Source organism: Acanthopagrus latus, chromosome 9 (assembly GCF_904848185.1).
Source record: "Acanthopagrus latus isolate v.2019 chromosome 9, fAcaLat1.1, whole genome shotgun sequence".
NCBI classification, from domain to species: Eukaryota; Metazoa; Chordata; class Actinopteri; order Spariformes; family Sparidae; genus Acanthopagrus; species Acanthopagrus latus.
In genome coordinates this window covers 26,061,019-26,074,649 of record NC_051047.1, presented here as the reverse complement: position 1 = coordinate 26,074,649, position 13,631 = coordinate 26,061,019, and the positions used below count along the sequence as shown (strand labels likewise).

General features: G+C 44.4%; 1 protein-coding gene across 8 annotated transcripts in view; it reads left to right on the top strand.

The window, feature by feature from the left end:
* tns1b (tensin 1b) overlaps window positions 1-13,631 on the top strand; it is a 162,035-nt gene that overhangs the window by 8,577 nt on the left and 139,827 nt on the right. Inside the window, exon 1 of one of the 8 annotated variants that reach the window (XM_037110286.1) lies at window positions 7,513-7,659. The exons of the other annotated variants lie outside the window; for them this stretch is intronic. Coding sequence (XP_036966181.1) covers window positions 7,645-7,659 — 15 coding nt within the window. The 5' untranslated portion in view covers window positions 7,513-7,644. Of the gene's footprint in view, window positions 1-7,512; window positions 7,660-13,631 lie in introns of those variants that run through there. 8 annotated transcript variants of the gene reach the window in all.

Here is a 13,631-nt window from a genome sequence, read left to right as displayed (position 1 = left end):
ATGCTTTGCTCCTGAGATTAAATATCAATTACAAAGCGAATATTTATCTAAATTAACACCACTTATGTCCAAATGTGCAAACAATTACTTTCCAAGCTTTTTTTTTTTTTTTTTCCTGAAAGGATGCAGTAAACTTTCTTCACTACATGTGGCGAGGCAGGAGTTTCACAACGCTCTCCTTTGACTGCCGTGCAGCGCGGGTCAAGTCGGTGTCACAGTGATAGTACAGCGATATGTAATCCAGCCACCCTATTTTGTCAGGAAGAATATAACTCGCAGGACCCGAGGAAAGTTTCCAACCTGAGTTGCGCCGCTTATGAACGGCTCCTGACAGCGCAGCACAACACAATGATGCCGAGGTATTCAGGCTATTTTCACAGTCACGCCGCGAAGACTTGCCAAGGCAGACAGGCACGCAGAAGGCAAAGTAGTAGCAGATTATGTTCTCAGAACTTCTGTGACTAATGTAATGTAAAAATGAAGTGGGCTTAAAGGGTAAAACCCCTCAATTTAGGTAATCCAATATGCTATTCATGCAGTCTGGGAAAGTCCATATAGGAACGTAAGAAACGAGGTCTGTGCTGAGACTGAAAGGCTTTATTGCTGCCGTCACTCAGCGCTGAGTGCTGCCGCCTCTCTGTGGTGAGTATTTATCATGATGCGTACAGTTGTCTGTGTCACATGCACATCTAAAACTTCAGAAACAACCAGAATATCTTACAGTTGATGTATCAGACGTAATGCATTAGATAGCATTACTGTAATCACATTACATTTGTCTTAGTGTGACACATTACTGCTCCGAAATTCAGTAATCGCATCACAGCGGCCATTTAAACTAATTGGCACCGGGTGGCTGTGGCTCAGGTGGTAAAGCCGGTCGTCCGGTAAACAAGAGATTGCCGGTTTGATTCCCTGGCTGCATGTCCAAGTGTCCTTGAGCAAGATACTTAAAGTCAGAGTTGCTCCTGATGAGCTGGGCGGCACCTTACATGGCAGCTTCTTCCATCAGAGTACGGTCGTCTTTGTAAAGCACTGCGAGCTGTCAGTAGACCAGAGAAGCTTTCTAGGAGTGCAAGCATGAGTTTAACATTTATCTGCATTTCAAAAGAATAATCAAACGTGCCTTATAAAGTGACAAGTTGATGCAGTTACATTTTCCAAACAGCTTCAGCTCAATCCAGCATTTTTCCATCCATGGTTTAGAATCCAAAATGCTTCCATGCATGACTTTATAGGTGGTTGCATACAAATAACATGGCACATATGAACAATAGCCTTGTGTGTTGATAGTGCAGTGGGTCATGCAGACAATGTCGTCTTTGAATGGACTATAAGCCACCAAAGTTTCCATTTCACTGGATGATTTCTGATCATTTTTTTTTATCCACCTATTAGAATAGTAGCTCAGATTTTAAATGGTGATACATGTGATTTTTCCTGCACTGCACAGTTCTGTAGCGAGTCTGCTCGGATCCACTTGAGTGTCCAGATATAATGAAACAGAGACCAGAAACCCACAAAAGGACAATGAGGCCCAACGTCATCGGATTAGACTGCAGTTTGGACCCAGCTCGACACGTGTTCCCGGTCAGGACAAACCACAACATCACTGACGTGTTTCAGTGTGAAATTTAGTCGGTAACTTTCTGAAACTTGAGTTGGTACACATCTATCTGAGATGCCAGCTGTGCCATCCATCATCTGCTGTTTAATTCGAGCCTGTTCAAGTCCGTAACTGCACAAAAATCAAGACGAAGGGAACTTGTTTGCCTCACATTATCTCAGACGTGGCCAAACGTTTGAATTTCCATGACTCTTTTATCTGCAGGGGAAAAAAAAAAAAAAAACCCCACGTGACGCTGTTTGCTTGGCGGCTGGGCGGGTCGCTGCCGTGTTGACCGGGGACAAGCAGACATGAAAGAAAAAGGAAGACAACCAGTAAACAGAGAACACATTCCTCCTCTCGACCTGCGGCGCGTAGCCAAAACAACGACAGAGCGCAGTATTTTATCTGGAGACGGTTTTCTGAAATGCACCAGGAGCTTCAAAGTTCAGCTCACGACTGTAACAACAGTTTGATTTAATGATAACGGGCTTTTTTAACCAGCAGATGGGGACGTTGCCAACGACTCATTCTACATTTTAAACTGTTATGTACTCACATAATCGCTCACAAATGTCAACGGAGATAGAAGGTGACCTAATCAATGCTATAAAAATGATAGATCATGCAGTAATGCGCATGAATTATATTACATTGTTAGATCAGATTTCAGATATATTAAACTTGGATTTGTGTCTTGAATAATAAACAAGGTCTCTGCACCGTCGTCACACAAACACATTTCCATTGTTTCACGTTGTTCTTGACAATGAGATCATCTTGTTTCCCAAGAAACTCTTCGCTCATTACGAGGATTTGAACCACCGTGACCACCGTCATGTTTTGATTTGAAGTGCTGAACTCGGAGAAGCGCCGAGAAAAACACAGAATTATTCCCCATGAAATAATCCTACTGGTCTAACGTAAGACGCTGAATGACAAAATCAATTTCAAGACCTTTTAAATAACACCTTTCTCTCTGGGCTGGAATTATTTTTGCCCTTTTTAAAGTTACTGGAAACTACAAAAACCCCTAAAACAAAAACTTGCCTAAAACTTTTGCACTTGTTGACCACGCAGAGTTTTTTCAATTTGCTCTCCACAGAAACGTTTGCATTTGTTTTTCACTCTACTTCACTTTTGCTCACCGACTGTGGTCCAGGGCTCTGCAGAGCACATCCCAGTGAGTCAGAGTTGCCATGGTTTCCCTGACAGCAGCTGTATCGTACCTCCTTTAAACCTCCTCGTGAATGTGCGCTGAACGGCGTCAGGATGAGGGAAAGTGTCAAATGAGAGCTCTGGGACGGACTCGGTGAGAAAACAAACAAGTAAAGAAAACAGAGTTTTGCGAGAGAACGTAAAAGTTCCTCGCTACACGATCTGTGTCCTGTACGGGATGCTTGTCATAGGAACAAGTCTGAAAACGTGATTATAACACAGGACAGAAAATGACAAAGGGACAGAAACAAGTCTTTCAACTGTGATTCTTTATTTACTGGTCTATTATGTCCCGAGGCTGTGACGGATTTGTTCGTGTCGCTCCTTTTTAAAAGCGAATGATAACCAAGTTATAAAACGCTCTAAAGGAGAAGCTCCTTTTCTTCGAGGGCACTGAATGTTTCCAATGTCAACACAGTTAAAAGCTCCCATGCCGCGGTGACGGCTGCGTAGTGTCCCATCGCTCTCCTGCAACAAGGTCCGTTTCTGAGAAGTTAATTCAATTAAAGCAGACAAAAGGCCACTGGCACCAATAAAGTTTGGGTGAAATGTGAGGCCGTGCCGACGCGCACACACACACACACACACACACACACCGTCTTGAGGCCAGTCGAGCGTGATTTACATTTGCATAATGCCCGGCTAGTGGGCAGGCTCTCCGTCACCGTGGGTTACGGTTGGTGCCGCGAAGACATCCAGCCCCCGTGTTCGGTGGGTGTTTCTCGTCTGGAGCTGACAGGCGGTGTGTCCTCGCCACCGCCTCCCACACACAACCACTTATACACACACACACACACACACACACACACACACACACACACACACACACACACACACACTTTTAACTACCTTTTTAAAGACTCTGTTTGCTTCCTAACATCTATAAAATCTTTCCTTGACCCTCGTTAACATTAACCTCTAAATCTAATCAGAACCTAAACTCAGTTAATTTCGGTCTTAATCATAAGCTCAGAGCTTTAAACTAAGTGACTTTAACCATGAAGTATTTGCCTTTTGCTGCTTTAGTGATTCCTCCAGAATCACTGACCCACAGAAACGTTATGAAGACGGGAAAATATTCAAGAAAATCCAGGCTGAACGTGCTGACACACACGTCTAGGAGCCCTAAAATCCTGCACAGTAAACCTTTAACTGTAAGTCACAACACTGCAGGAGACATCTAGTCACGGCTGTATCCACATGGTTGCTCATTTGAAGACGGAAAAAAAACCACAGACTTATTTAAAACATTGAGCTGCCGTGCGTTAGTTCAGGCAGAACGCTGATGTCATGCTTACATTAGCTGATTGGCCTCAGATTTTTCACGCCTGCTTTACAATAACTGGATCATTTATCAGCTTGTTTGGCTGCCGGCTGATTGTAACATTCAATCATAATCAAGCAAGTGAACAGCAGAGCCAGTGTAACCTGACATCATTATTATTATTATTATTATTATTATTATTATTATTAGAGCCCGACTGATGCTGATTACTGTGGCTGATGCCGATGTTGTGGAGAAAGACATTTCAAACTAATTTAAACACATTATTACTCTTGGTATTAAATGACCTTGCCTCGCTGCTATCAAATATCTTGTAATTCAATACCAAACGAGTTCATCTCATCAAAGATGTAACAGTGCCTGTGATTGGCTGCCTCGAGGCACGCAGGAAAAACGCTGTGTGAACCTTTTGTATTTTGATGTTGTTGATTTAATTAAGACTTAATGTTTATGGATGTGTTTATTAATGGGAGCTCATTATTGCTGCCCACATGCTTTGAGAGCAGAGACTTTTCTTCCAAATCCATCTTTACAGACGCGATCAGTATCGTGTCTGTAGTTTCTCTGAGTGACCTTTTAGTGGGAAAGACAGAGATTGAGCTGGTTTCATGCATCTGTTTCCCCAAATCTGCATCATGAGATAACTCCCTCTTAGACACACTTGACTCGTAAAAATAAAGAACATACTTGCGACCCATACAGGAACAGCTGTGAGCTCAGTATTACAGTTTCTACTGTTTGTCAGCGATTCTCTTATTGTGACTCTGCCACCGCCTGCAATCTGCATGTCAACGACGCGCACAAATTACAGATGCCTCCCAGAAAACCTCGCTGTGGCGTCATCTGTTCAGCCTACAGAAGATCTGCAGATGCCGTTCGAGCTCCTCTGGATCCTCCGGTGCCAGAGGAGATACTGTACATGCTGCTTTGCGATGATCAAACCTGGATCAGCGGCTAATCGCGTCTTAATTCCTTGAGCTCGAAACCACAACATTTCACGCAGTTGTTCAAACATCTGTGCCCTCTTTGCTGTTTCGGTCTGACTTTATTAGTCATCATCCCGGGACTGTGTCCACACAAACTGTAAATCTTCGGGGATTACTCTGTAATTTTGCCTATCATCTTTAATAATCTGCCAGCATTATCCCACATGCTGCATCACTCCCTGCACATGTGGAATGCGTCGACTCCATGTGCTCCCAGAGGACGTTCTAATTTGTGAGTAATGCTGCGATGTTCCTCTCCGAGACGGCTGAACTCGGCCTGCGAGCAGCTAAATAAATGTTTAAGGGATTTAGCAATTAAGTAGGTGAAGAAGAGTCCCCGAGGTGTTTTTTTGTCGTGTTTACAGATCGTGGTCTGGACTTTTCTCTGGCGATGGCGGCTCGGAGGCCAGCAGGGGGCGTGATGATCAGCGTTGTGATTTGTTAAAACCCGCAGCAGTTATCTGCTGTAACTCGGCTGTAACTCGGCGTTCACGTTGGTTTAATCAGAGATGACAAGTGTGAGCTCACGCAACATGCGCTTCCAATTTAGAGCCATGCCTCTGCCTGATCCCCAGAGCACATGGCAGGGAAGGACTGCTCACACAGATATTCAGACACTCCTCTTGGCAGCGGCGCTCACGGAGGCCTCGCTCATGGCTTAGCACTCTGAGGAGCGATAACAATCGGCCAGAAAGTAAAACACACCCCCCCTCCATGTTAAAACCTAAGCACACAGCGCAGACTTTGATCCAGCTGAGGGGGGTTTGTGAAGGGCTTTAGGAAGAATGAACCCTATATGGTTTTGGCTCAGGGCTTCACAGTCTTTACAATACACACAGAGGCAGAATCCCTCTATCTGCAACACATGTATGGGCAGAAACATTCTCAGGTTGTAACAAAGGAGGTTTGTTTTATAGATGTTTCAGACAGTTATTAAGTTTATGTAAAACACTTTGTAGCTTCATGAAACTGAGGTTTATTGTTATATGTGTTGGCCGGTAACGATTATTACTAATCAAGGAGGTAGATGACCGATGTTTGGAACAAGATGTGTCACGATTTTAATTCTAAAATCTCTCATCGATCATTGAAAATCAGAGGCAGGAGTGACTTGTGTGTGTCAGAGATGCACAGCGAGTTCACTGGTAGCCTGCAGCTGCACTTCCAGATATCCTAACTGAAGCTCGCGCCATTTTGATATGATTCAGAGACTTTTAAAGTTAAAGGTGGGATTGATGATTTATCCCAGCTGTTCCTGAACGCACCACAAATATAGTTGATTGTTGAGTCTCATTCCCAGGACGTCACATTGACAGATGCTGGGTTGGTAAAGCGTCCCGAGCAGCAACAAAGTGAGAAAATAAGAAAATCTCTGCAGATACGAGACACTAACACGCCTTTTCTCCACGTTCCAGCCTCCCTCTCTGTCTGTTTCTGTTTTTTAACAATCTTTTATGTCGATGTTGGGAAGACGGTTCCCCTTAAATGCATCAAGACTGAAGTAAGGAGCCTGTTTTGAAGATGTTTGGAGGAGAAAGTTCAGATATTTGTGTACAAATGTTGGGACGAAAAGTAAAAAGCTGTCAGAAAAATAAAAGTACTTTGTTAGTTCTCACCTCTGCTCCTCTGCTCGTGGATTTTGAATAATTAGTTAATGAGGAACATGTGTGGCAGGAACGTGTGTGTGCGTTCAGCTAACAGTCTGAGGCGAGCAGGCGGCCGCCGGGTTTCATCTCCGGCAAAGTAAATATCTCCTCTTTCTTAAAAACCTTGTAAAAGTCGAGTCGGGAGGAGAAGAGTAAACTGGAGGGACGTTAATGTCCGTCTGACGCTTCTCCTGTTTCTCACCCTGCACGCTCTGCTTCCTGAGTCCTCTCCACGCTCATGGACGAGTGGCAATGAATCTGTCGGGTCTGAGCTGGCCTCCATTAAGTGTCTGTTTTAAAAAAAAAACAAGAAAACAATAGAGAGGAACGTTTGGTTTGGAGTTAGATGGTTGCAAAGGGGCGACCTCTTCACCTCAGCCTCCAGCTCCTCCACTCCTCCGCTGTATGGAGTCATTTGCCTCCTTTTAAGCGTCGGCTTCACTGAAAGCTCTTCTTCTGCGTTTATTTTGGTCTCGAAACCCGCAAACGGAGAACCAGAACTCGATGGTCATAAAAAAAAAAGCATCTCATCTCTGTGTGTGGCTTCAACACTGACCTTGGCTGAAGTACAAGAAACAGAAAAATCTCACAGAGCAAACAGCAGCTCCTGGTGTTCTCACTTTCCATGTTCTGATCTCCTGACACTGGCTTTCCATAGTGTGTGTGTGTGTGTGTGTGTGTGTGTGTGTGCTTCCTCTCTCCTTGCTAACAATGCAGCTCAGGAAGTATGTCAGGATAAGGGGCCAGACTGCGAGGCTCTCTTTTGGTCAGTGCGCCCAACTTTTGAGGGGGACAATAACAGAGTCCTGTTAATCCCAGAAAAGCCCGCTCGGTGTCGGAGAGAGCCGTGGATCCGTGAAAAGGGAATTACCGCCCCAGGTGTGTTCAAAGCGAGAGCCGGCGATGTCCCTCTGGCTGGTGAGTGCTGTTGCAACATGTCATGTTTTAACCGCGGGTGGTCAAAGAGTCGCTCCCATCTCCAGGTCCGTCCACCCACAGAGGAGCTCTCAGGTGGTTTCGCCTGTTTTGAGGTTATTAACATGCAGCTTCACTTCATGTTGCTACACGTAACGTTACTTCTAAACATCGTCTGAGGATGGAAGCTGTTTTTCAGTTCATGTCCGTGAGCTACGAAAGCCAACTTTTAGGTTTAGAGGCGTAACTTTTTTACAGAAATCCAGCATTGAATCAACTTATCGAAAAGTCTGATGATAAAACAAGATGAGAAATGTGGATGAAAATGCAACAGGTGGTAACTTTTTAGTCCTGTTTTCTACAAAGACTGGAGTCAAAAAGTTTAGCGGTGTTAGAAGTCATCCTGAAGGACTCTGTTAGAAAATATTATGCACCTGAGAAGTTATTTAACAGTATTAAGCTGTTATTCTGAAGTCAAACATGTTTTTTTCCTCTGTGTTGAAAGAAAGACAGTTTTGTCCGTATAGAAGCGACGATTAAAGACGGCGTGAGAAAACTGGTGAATGCCACAAATTCTCTGAAATCACTCGTATGCACCATCGAAGAATTAATCACTTCATACGAACGGTTCTTCCATGAAGCCTGTTGTTTGTTTTTCTTTCTCTGCTGGGAGGTTTTGTGCTCATGTTGACCTGAAAGACGAACTCGGACACTGTAAGATTGTCTCAGTCTGTGTTTTTGATCCGTCCTCTCACGTGGACAGCATCGTTTCCACTCAGTGCAAATGAAATCCTCTCTACGGTCGACTTTTGATTGAAGCCGTTGTTTGTGTCGTATTTTATTCGATGACATCATCTCTTTGTGCCTGGTGTTGTGTACCGTCTGTGTTTTGACCCTCGGAGGAGACGCAGACAGTCTGCTGCTGTCTCCATGTGTGCCCGTAAGTCTCTTTTTGTCCTCTGATGCTGAAGTGTCACTCCGGGCAGCTAATTACTTTACAGCCAATAACTTTCACGCTGATGACTGTTTTTTACAGCGGGCCGTCCTCTCTTCAGTGGCGCTCGGCCCGCGAGGAGAGACGAGAGACCACCAGGCGTCTTTAATTAACCTTCATTTAACCTTTCAGCGGCTTCTTCTTTACTTTCACCTACTGAACGACTTCACAAGGAGATAATTTACACGACAAAGCCTCCTGTTCAAATGTTCATACGCTTTGATATAATGGACATATAGTCGAGATGTCGTGTCTGCTTAATGGGTGTTCCTGCAGGTTGTTAACTAAGTGACGAGAGAGCGATCCAGCTCCACACTGTGATGGGACCTTCATCCCCTTTTCATCACGTTGGCCCACATCCTGTTCATTTCTGCCCCGTCTGGGCTTTTATGAGGCAGCCGATGATTGCTCGCAGGGCCTTTGGTGTTCGAGGGGCCGCTTGATAATTGCTGCTTGAAAAGGTGAAGTGGTCACTGTGGGTACTTTGTGTTTGGCCTGCTGCGTCTGTAGATTAATAATTAAAGGTTAGATAGCTCAACCTGCACTCTGGAATTTATCATTTACTCCCCGGACAAAGGATAAAGCCCTTTTTTTAACTTCTTATGCTTTTTTGATTTGTTGGTTCCATAGAGGCCATATGCATCAAGAAAACATAGGAAATCCATTTGATTTCTGCAGTGATGTAATAATACTGTTGTCTTTTTGTGTGGTTTTTTTTTTTTTGTTTTTGTGACAAAATATGAGAAAATAAACAATGTTCACTTGTTATTTTATATTTGGAGCAGCTTTTTGCTCTCCCTTTGTCAAACATAGTTCTCTATCGCACTTTAAAGTCTTTTAAAAGTGGTGTCGAGCACTTCTACATCCCTTATATGCAGGTATATGCTCCGACCACTTTGCCCCACAGCTCCATTTTGCATCTTCACGTCTTGGTGGAAGTGACCTGATTCCTGTTGGGATAAAGGCTAGCTAGCTAACGTTACTTTATTATTGCTGATTTGTGCCTGACAGACAAAAAAAGTCTCTCTCTGAAGGACATTTTGTGGTCAAAGCTAACTGAAGCTCACATCATATTAATATAACACAAAGAGTATTAAAGTTAAAGGTAAAATCAGTAGGATTTGTCCCAGCTGTTCCTGAACGCACCACAAGACAGATGATTGCTGAGTCTCAGGAGCAACAAAGAGAGAAAGGAGACAAAAAGGACAAATATTTGTGTTACATAAAAGTAAAATGTAGTCAGAGATGCTCAAGTAAAGTACAGAAACCTGAGAAATACTTCATTACTTCCCATCTCTGATCACTCCTCTAATATCAGTGCAGACTAGTGTAGGAAGAGGTTTGTCACAGTAACACAAGAGAAGACGGCACATTAAAAAATATAGATTAGATAAACACCGTCGGTTACAACTGAAGACGTACGCGGGTCGAGAGGCGTCCCGACTGCACAGTGATTCTTTTCTGGAAGTTGGAAATGAGATCGGGAACCAAAAAAAGATTCTTGTTTAGGAAAAACGGCGCACATTTCCTCTGCATGGCATCAAATTCTGAATACTCTTTATCGCGTCTCACCAGACAACGTTATCACAGGGTGGAGTTACAGTATCATTCACATACAGTCGCTGAGATTTGAGCCTGTGCCCGGGAGGCTTTGCCGGTCTTTGTCCCTTCTTCTGAGAGGCTTTGGGTTAACGGCCTTCCTTAGACCAGGATGTATTACTGCGCTCCGTTTTTTTTTGTCACCCGTCCCGCCTTAAATTTGCAACGATTTGCCAATTTGCCAAAACTCGTTCCATCTGCAGTATTAGGTCGGAGCAAATCTCTTCACTGCGTTCAAAGATGAAATGAGCTTTCAGTTAATTCCCCGTGGCTCTCCGCCACGTTCTCCAAGCTCCTGATCCCCCCAAAAAATAAAACCAAGCGCCTGGGATCAATAGAGGGAGGGCCAGGGGATAATTGCTGCATCAATCACAGCCACTTTGTTGGGGGGCAGTAACATGAAAAGCCATAAAAAATGAGACTCCAATGCAAATGTTATTATTGGCTATTAGCTAACTTCCTTTTAAATTTGCTCTGCCCTCTCTGCAGCAGCGACAGCCACCAGACTCTCTGGATGTCGGTTTATATTGTGAGAATAACGGAGTCTCACAGCCGCCGTGTGCACACAGAGCGTTAAAAAGCGGCTGCATGATGTCATTGAGGTTCAGCGAAGGCTTGGCACGGTGCTGAAATACATCTGAAGTGAGGGATCAGGTGCAGAGTTTCATCAGTGAGCTGCAGCGTGGCACCGAGTCTGCATGGAACACGTGACCGGCGCTGAATGCTAAATCTAGTCAAGTTTACGTCCACTTATATTATTTTATGACTCCATAGAAATGTCAGATCTAACGTTTTTCAACAAATTGCGTGATATAACTCCTGGGCGGATAAGAGCAGCCCAGAAATCAGAAGAATGACTCTTGTTGACGTGTAATATCAAATTAGAAACCACCAGCTGAGACCGAAACATCTGTCAGCCCCCCCAACACTCCCCTGTTAAAGCCACGACCGGCCACTCCTCCTCTCATTCTCTCGGCAACAATGACCCTTAACTCGCCAACCTCTCGTCTGGTTTCCTCGAGCGGACAACAGACCCGACGTTGCCAGACTGATACGTGAAACCAGCCCCATTGTTCGTGCTGCAGAGAGGCAGGAAGTGCGCATGATGTTGTTCCCCCCGCGCTGAAACTTCTCTGTCGCTCTGCCAGGATTGTGTAATCTGCTCGAGCCGGAATGAAGCGGAGCGGCGAGGCCGCGGCGAAAAACCAAATTACCCAGCTTCACCTTCACCGACGGGCCTGCGAGATGAACACAGAAGATTGTTTTAATGCTGTATATCTCTCAGTGTTTTGTTCTTATTGTTGTTATGGGAATTCTCTGCTATCACCTGCAGCGGGAACGTAGATATTTGTGGCACGTTCGGATCATTGACCAGCCAACTCAGAAAAGTGTTCCACCCAAAGGCAGAGTTTGCAAGACAGGAGTTACTGATACAAATGCACATTGTTGACTTATTTGTCAGGTTGGCTAAAGCGGTAGCTAACTTGCTAATTGCCACCTTGGAGCCTCACAGGTTTAGAGGAGAGATGTAGTAAAAAAATCGATTAAATTTCATGGATATTGCTATTTCTACTTTTTAAATTACTCAATTTGTGATTGGTGCATTTAAGATTAAATATTCGTATCTTTGCATGCAAATTAATTTTCGTCAGTGTTTCATGAACTGGTATTTTGATGATGTATAACCAAAATCTCAGTCTTCCTTAACTTCATCCAAAGTGAATTCTACATTTTGTGACTGAATCCACCAACCTTCCTCACTGCTTTCGTTACCTAAAAAACAAAACAAAACTGGATGTTAATCTCGGATTCTGGTGTGACCCAGCATGCACGGTTGATCTGATGATTTATGTTCAAGGGTCGTCTGCTGAAACAAAACATTGTTAAACTGGCAATATCCAAAGGAAACACGTGTTTCTATCAAAAATGTGACGCAGAGGTACAATGTACAGTGTTTGCATTGCAACTCTGCATCGTCGCAGCAGCAGGAAACAGTTGAATTGGATCATTTTTCTGATATTTTACTACGATGTTTTGGACAGGAAGAATGCACCAGAATCGAGCGTCTGGGTTTGTCTGTCAGTGTTTTCACCAAAATAATCATCCGAGGCTTCGCTCTCTCATTTCCCTGAAAGGAAACAGAGAAGGCGGCTTCCTGTGCTGCTACATGATCTGGAACCAGGCGACTCTTTATTGTTCTGCGAGGACGCTCGGTTAATGTGACAGCTGCCAGAACCCCCGGGCCACGTGTTCTGGTTCTGATTCTCTCCACTTTATCTGCAGAACGCTTTTCTCTTATTTGATAACTGGACTGATTCCCCCTTGTTGTTTCTGAGCTTTCTGCCTTCCTGCTCTGCAGTAGTTTTCCGTACAGTCACAACAACTCACTTATGCACCGTGCACTTTATCTAATAAGGTAAAATAAACGTGCGGCTCGGCTGCTGGCTTGCGTCCAGGCTCAGAGGCACCATCAGGCCATATGTATGATTGGTCTGAGGCTGACAATCTTCATTAGGGCCCCCTGACAGCCACACATACACCAGCACACTCCTCTGAGTCCACTCATCTCCCCTCACACCTTCACTTTTTAATCTATCAGGCCTTTACTCTGACACACTGTTAGTGTCCTGTCTCCTAATTAGTATTTACAGCTCCGTTTTTAATCGCTGAGATATTCATTCGCTTATATTCATTGTTCCTTTGCTGCTCCATCCATCCCCCTCTTTTCTACATTAAATCGCAGACCCCCCTCCTCCTCCTCCTCCTCCTCCTTTTTCCATCACTATAAGTGCCTCCTTCTTAACCAGACGGCTCTGCCCGACACACCCCACCTCCGCCCACTTCTGTCTTATAACTCCTCGGGCTTTGAATGGAAGAACCTGCAGCATCCACAGACAGAGAGGAGAGGCAGGAGGATGGAGGGATGCTGCTGTAGTGATGGAGGGATGCATTTAGGAAACGCTTCAACCTCAGTTTAAGGAGAACTTGTAACCGAAAGGAAAATGTCTTATTCCTTGGATGAGATCTGCAGGATTCTCGGGATTTTCTTCCAGGACTAGCTGCTCGGGTCTTTGTACATCTGGACTCTGGTTTTTTTTTTTGAAGGGCAGACTAGAGAGGGAGGAGAGACGAGGAGAGAGGAGCGGCAGCAATTATCCGGTCGAGGACGTGAGGAGGTTTTTCAGGAGAGCATGGGCGGACTGGGCTGGTGTCTCGCCACAGTCTTCAGTTGGGCTAAATATTTCTTCTACTGCATCTTCCCATTTCAGAAGCAAAGGAAAAGCCAAAACAAGGTAGAGTTCATATTTTAGATGTTGTATGAATTAAAGGAGATTTTTTTTAATGGGAGCTGTGTTTTGTTTTTTCAGTTTTCTCAATGAAT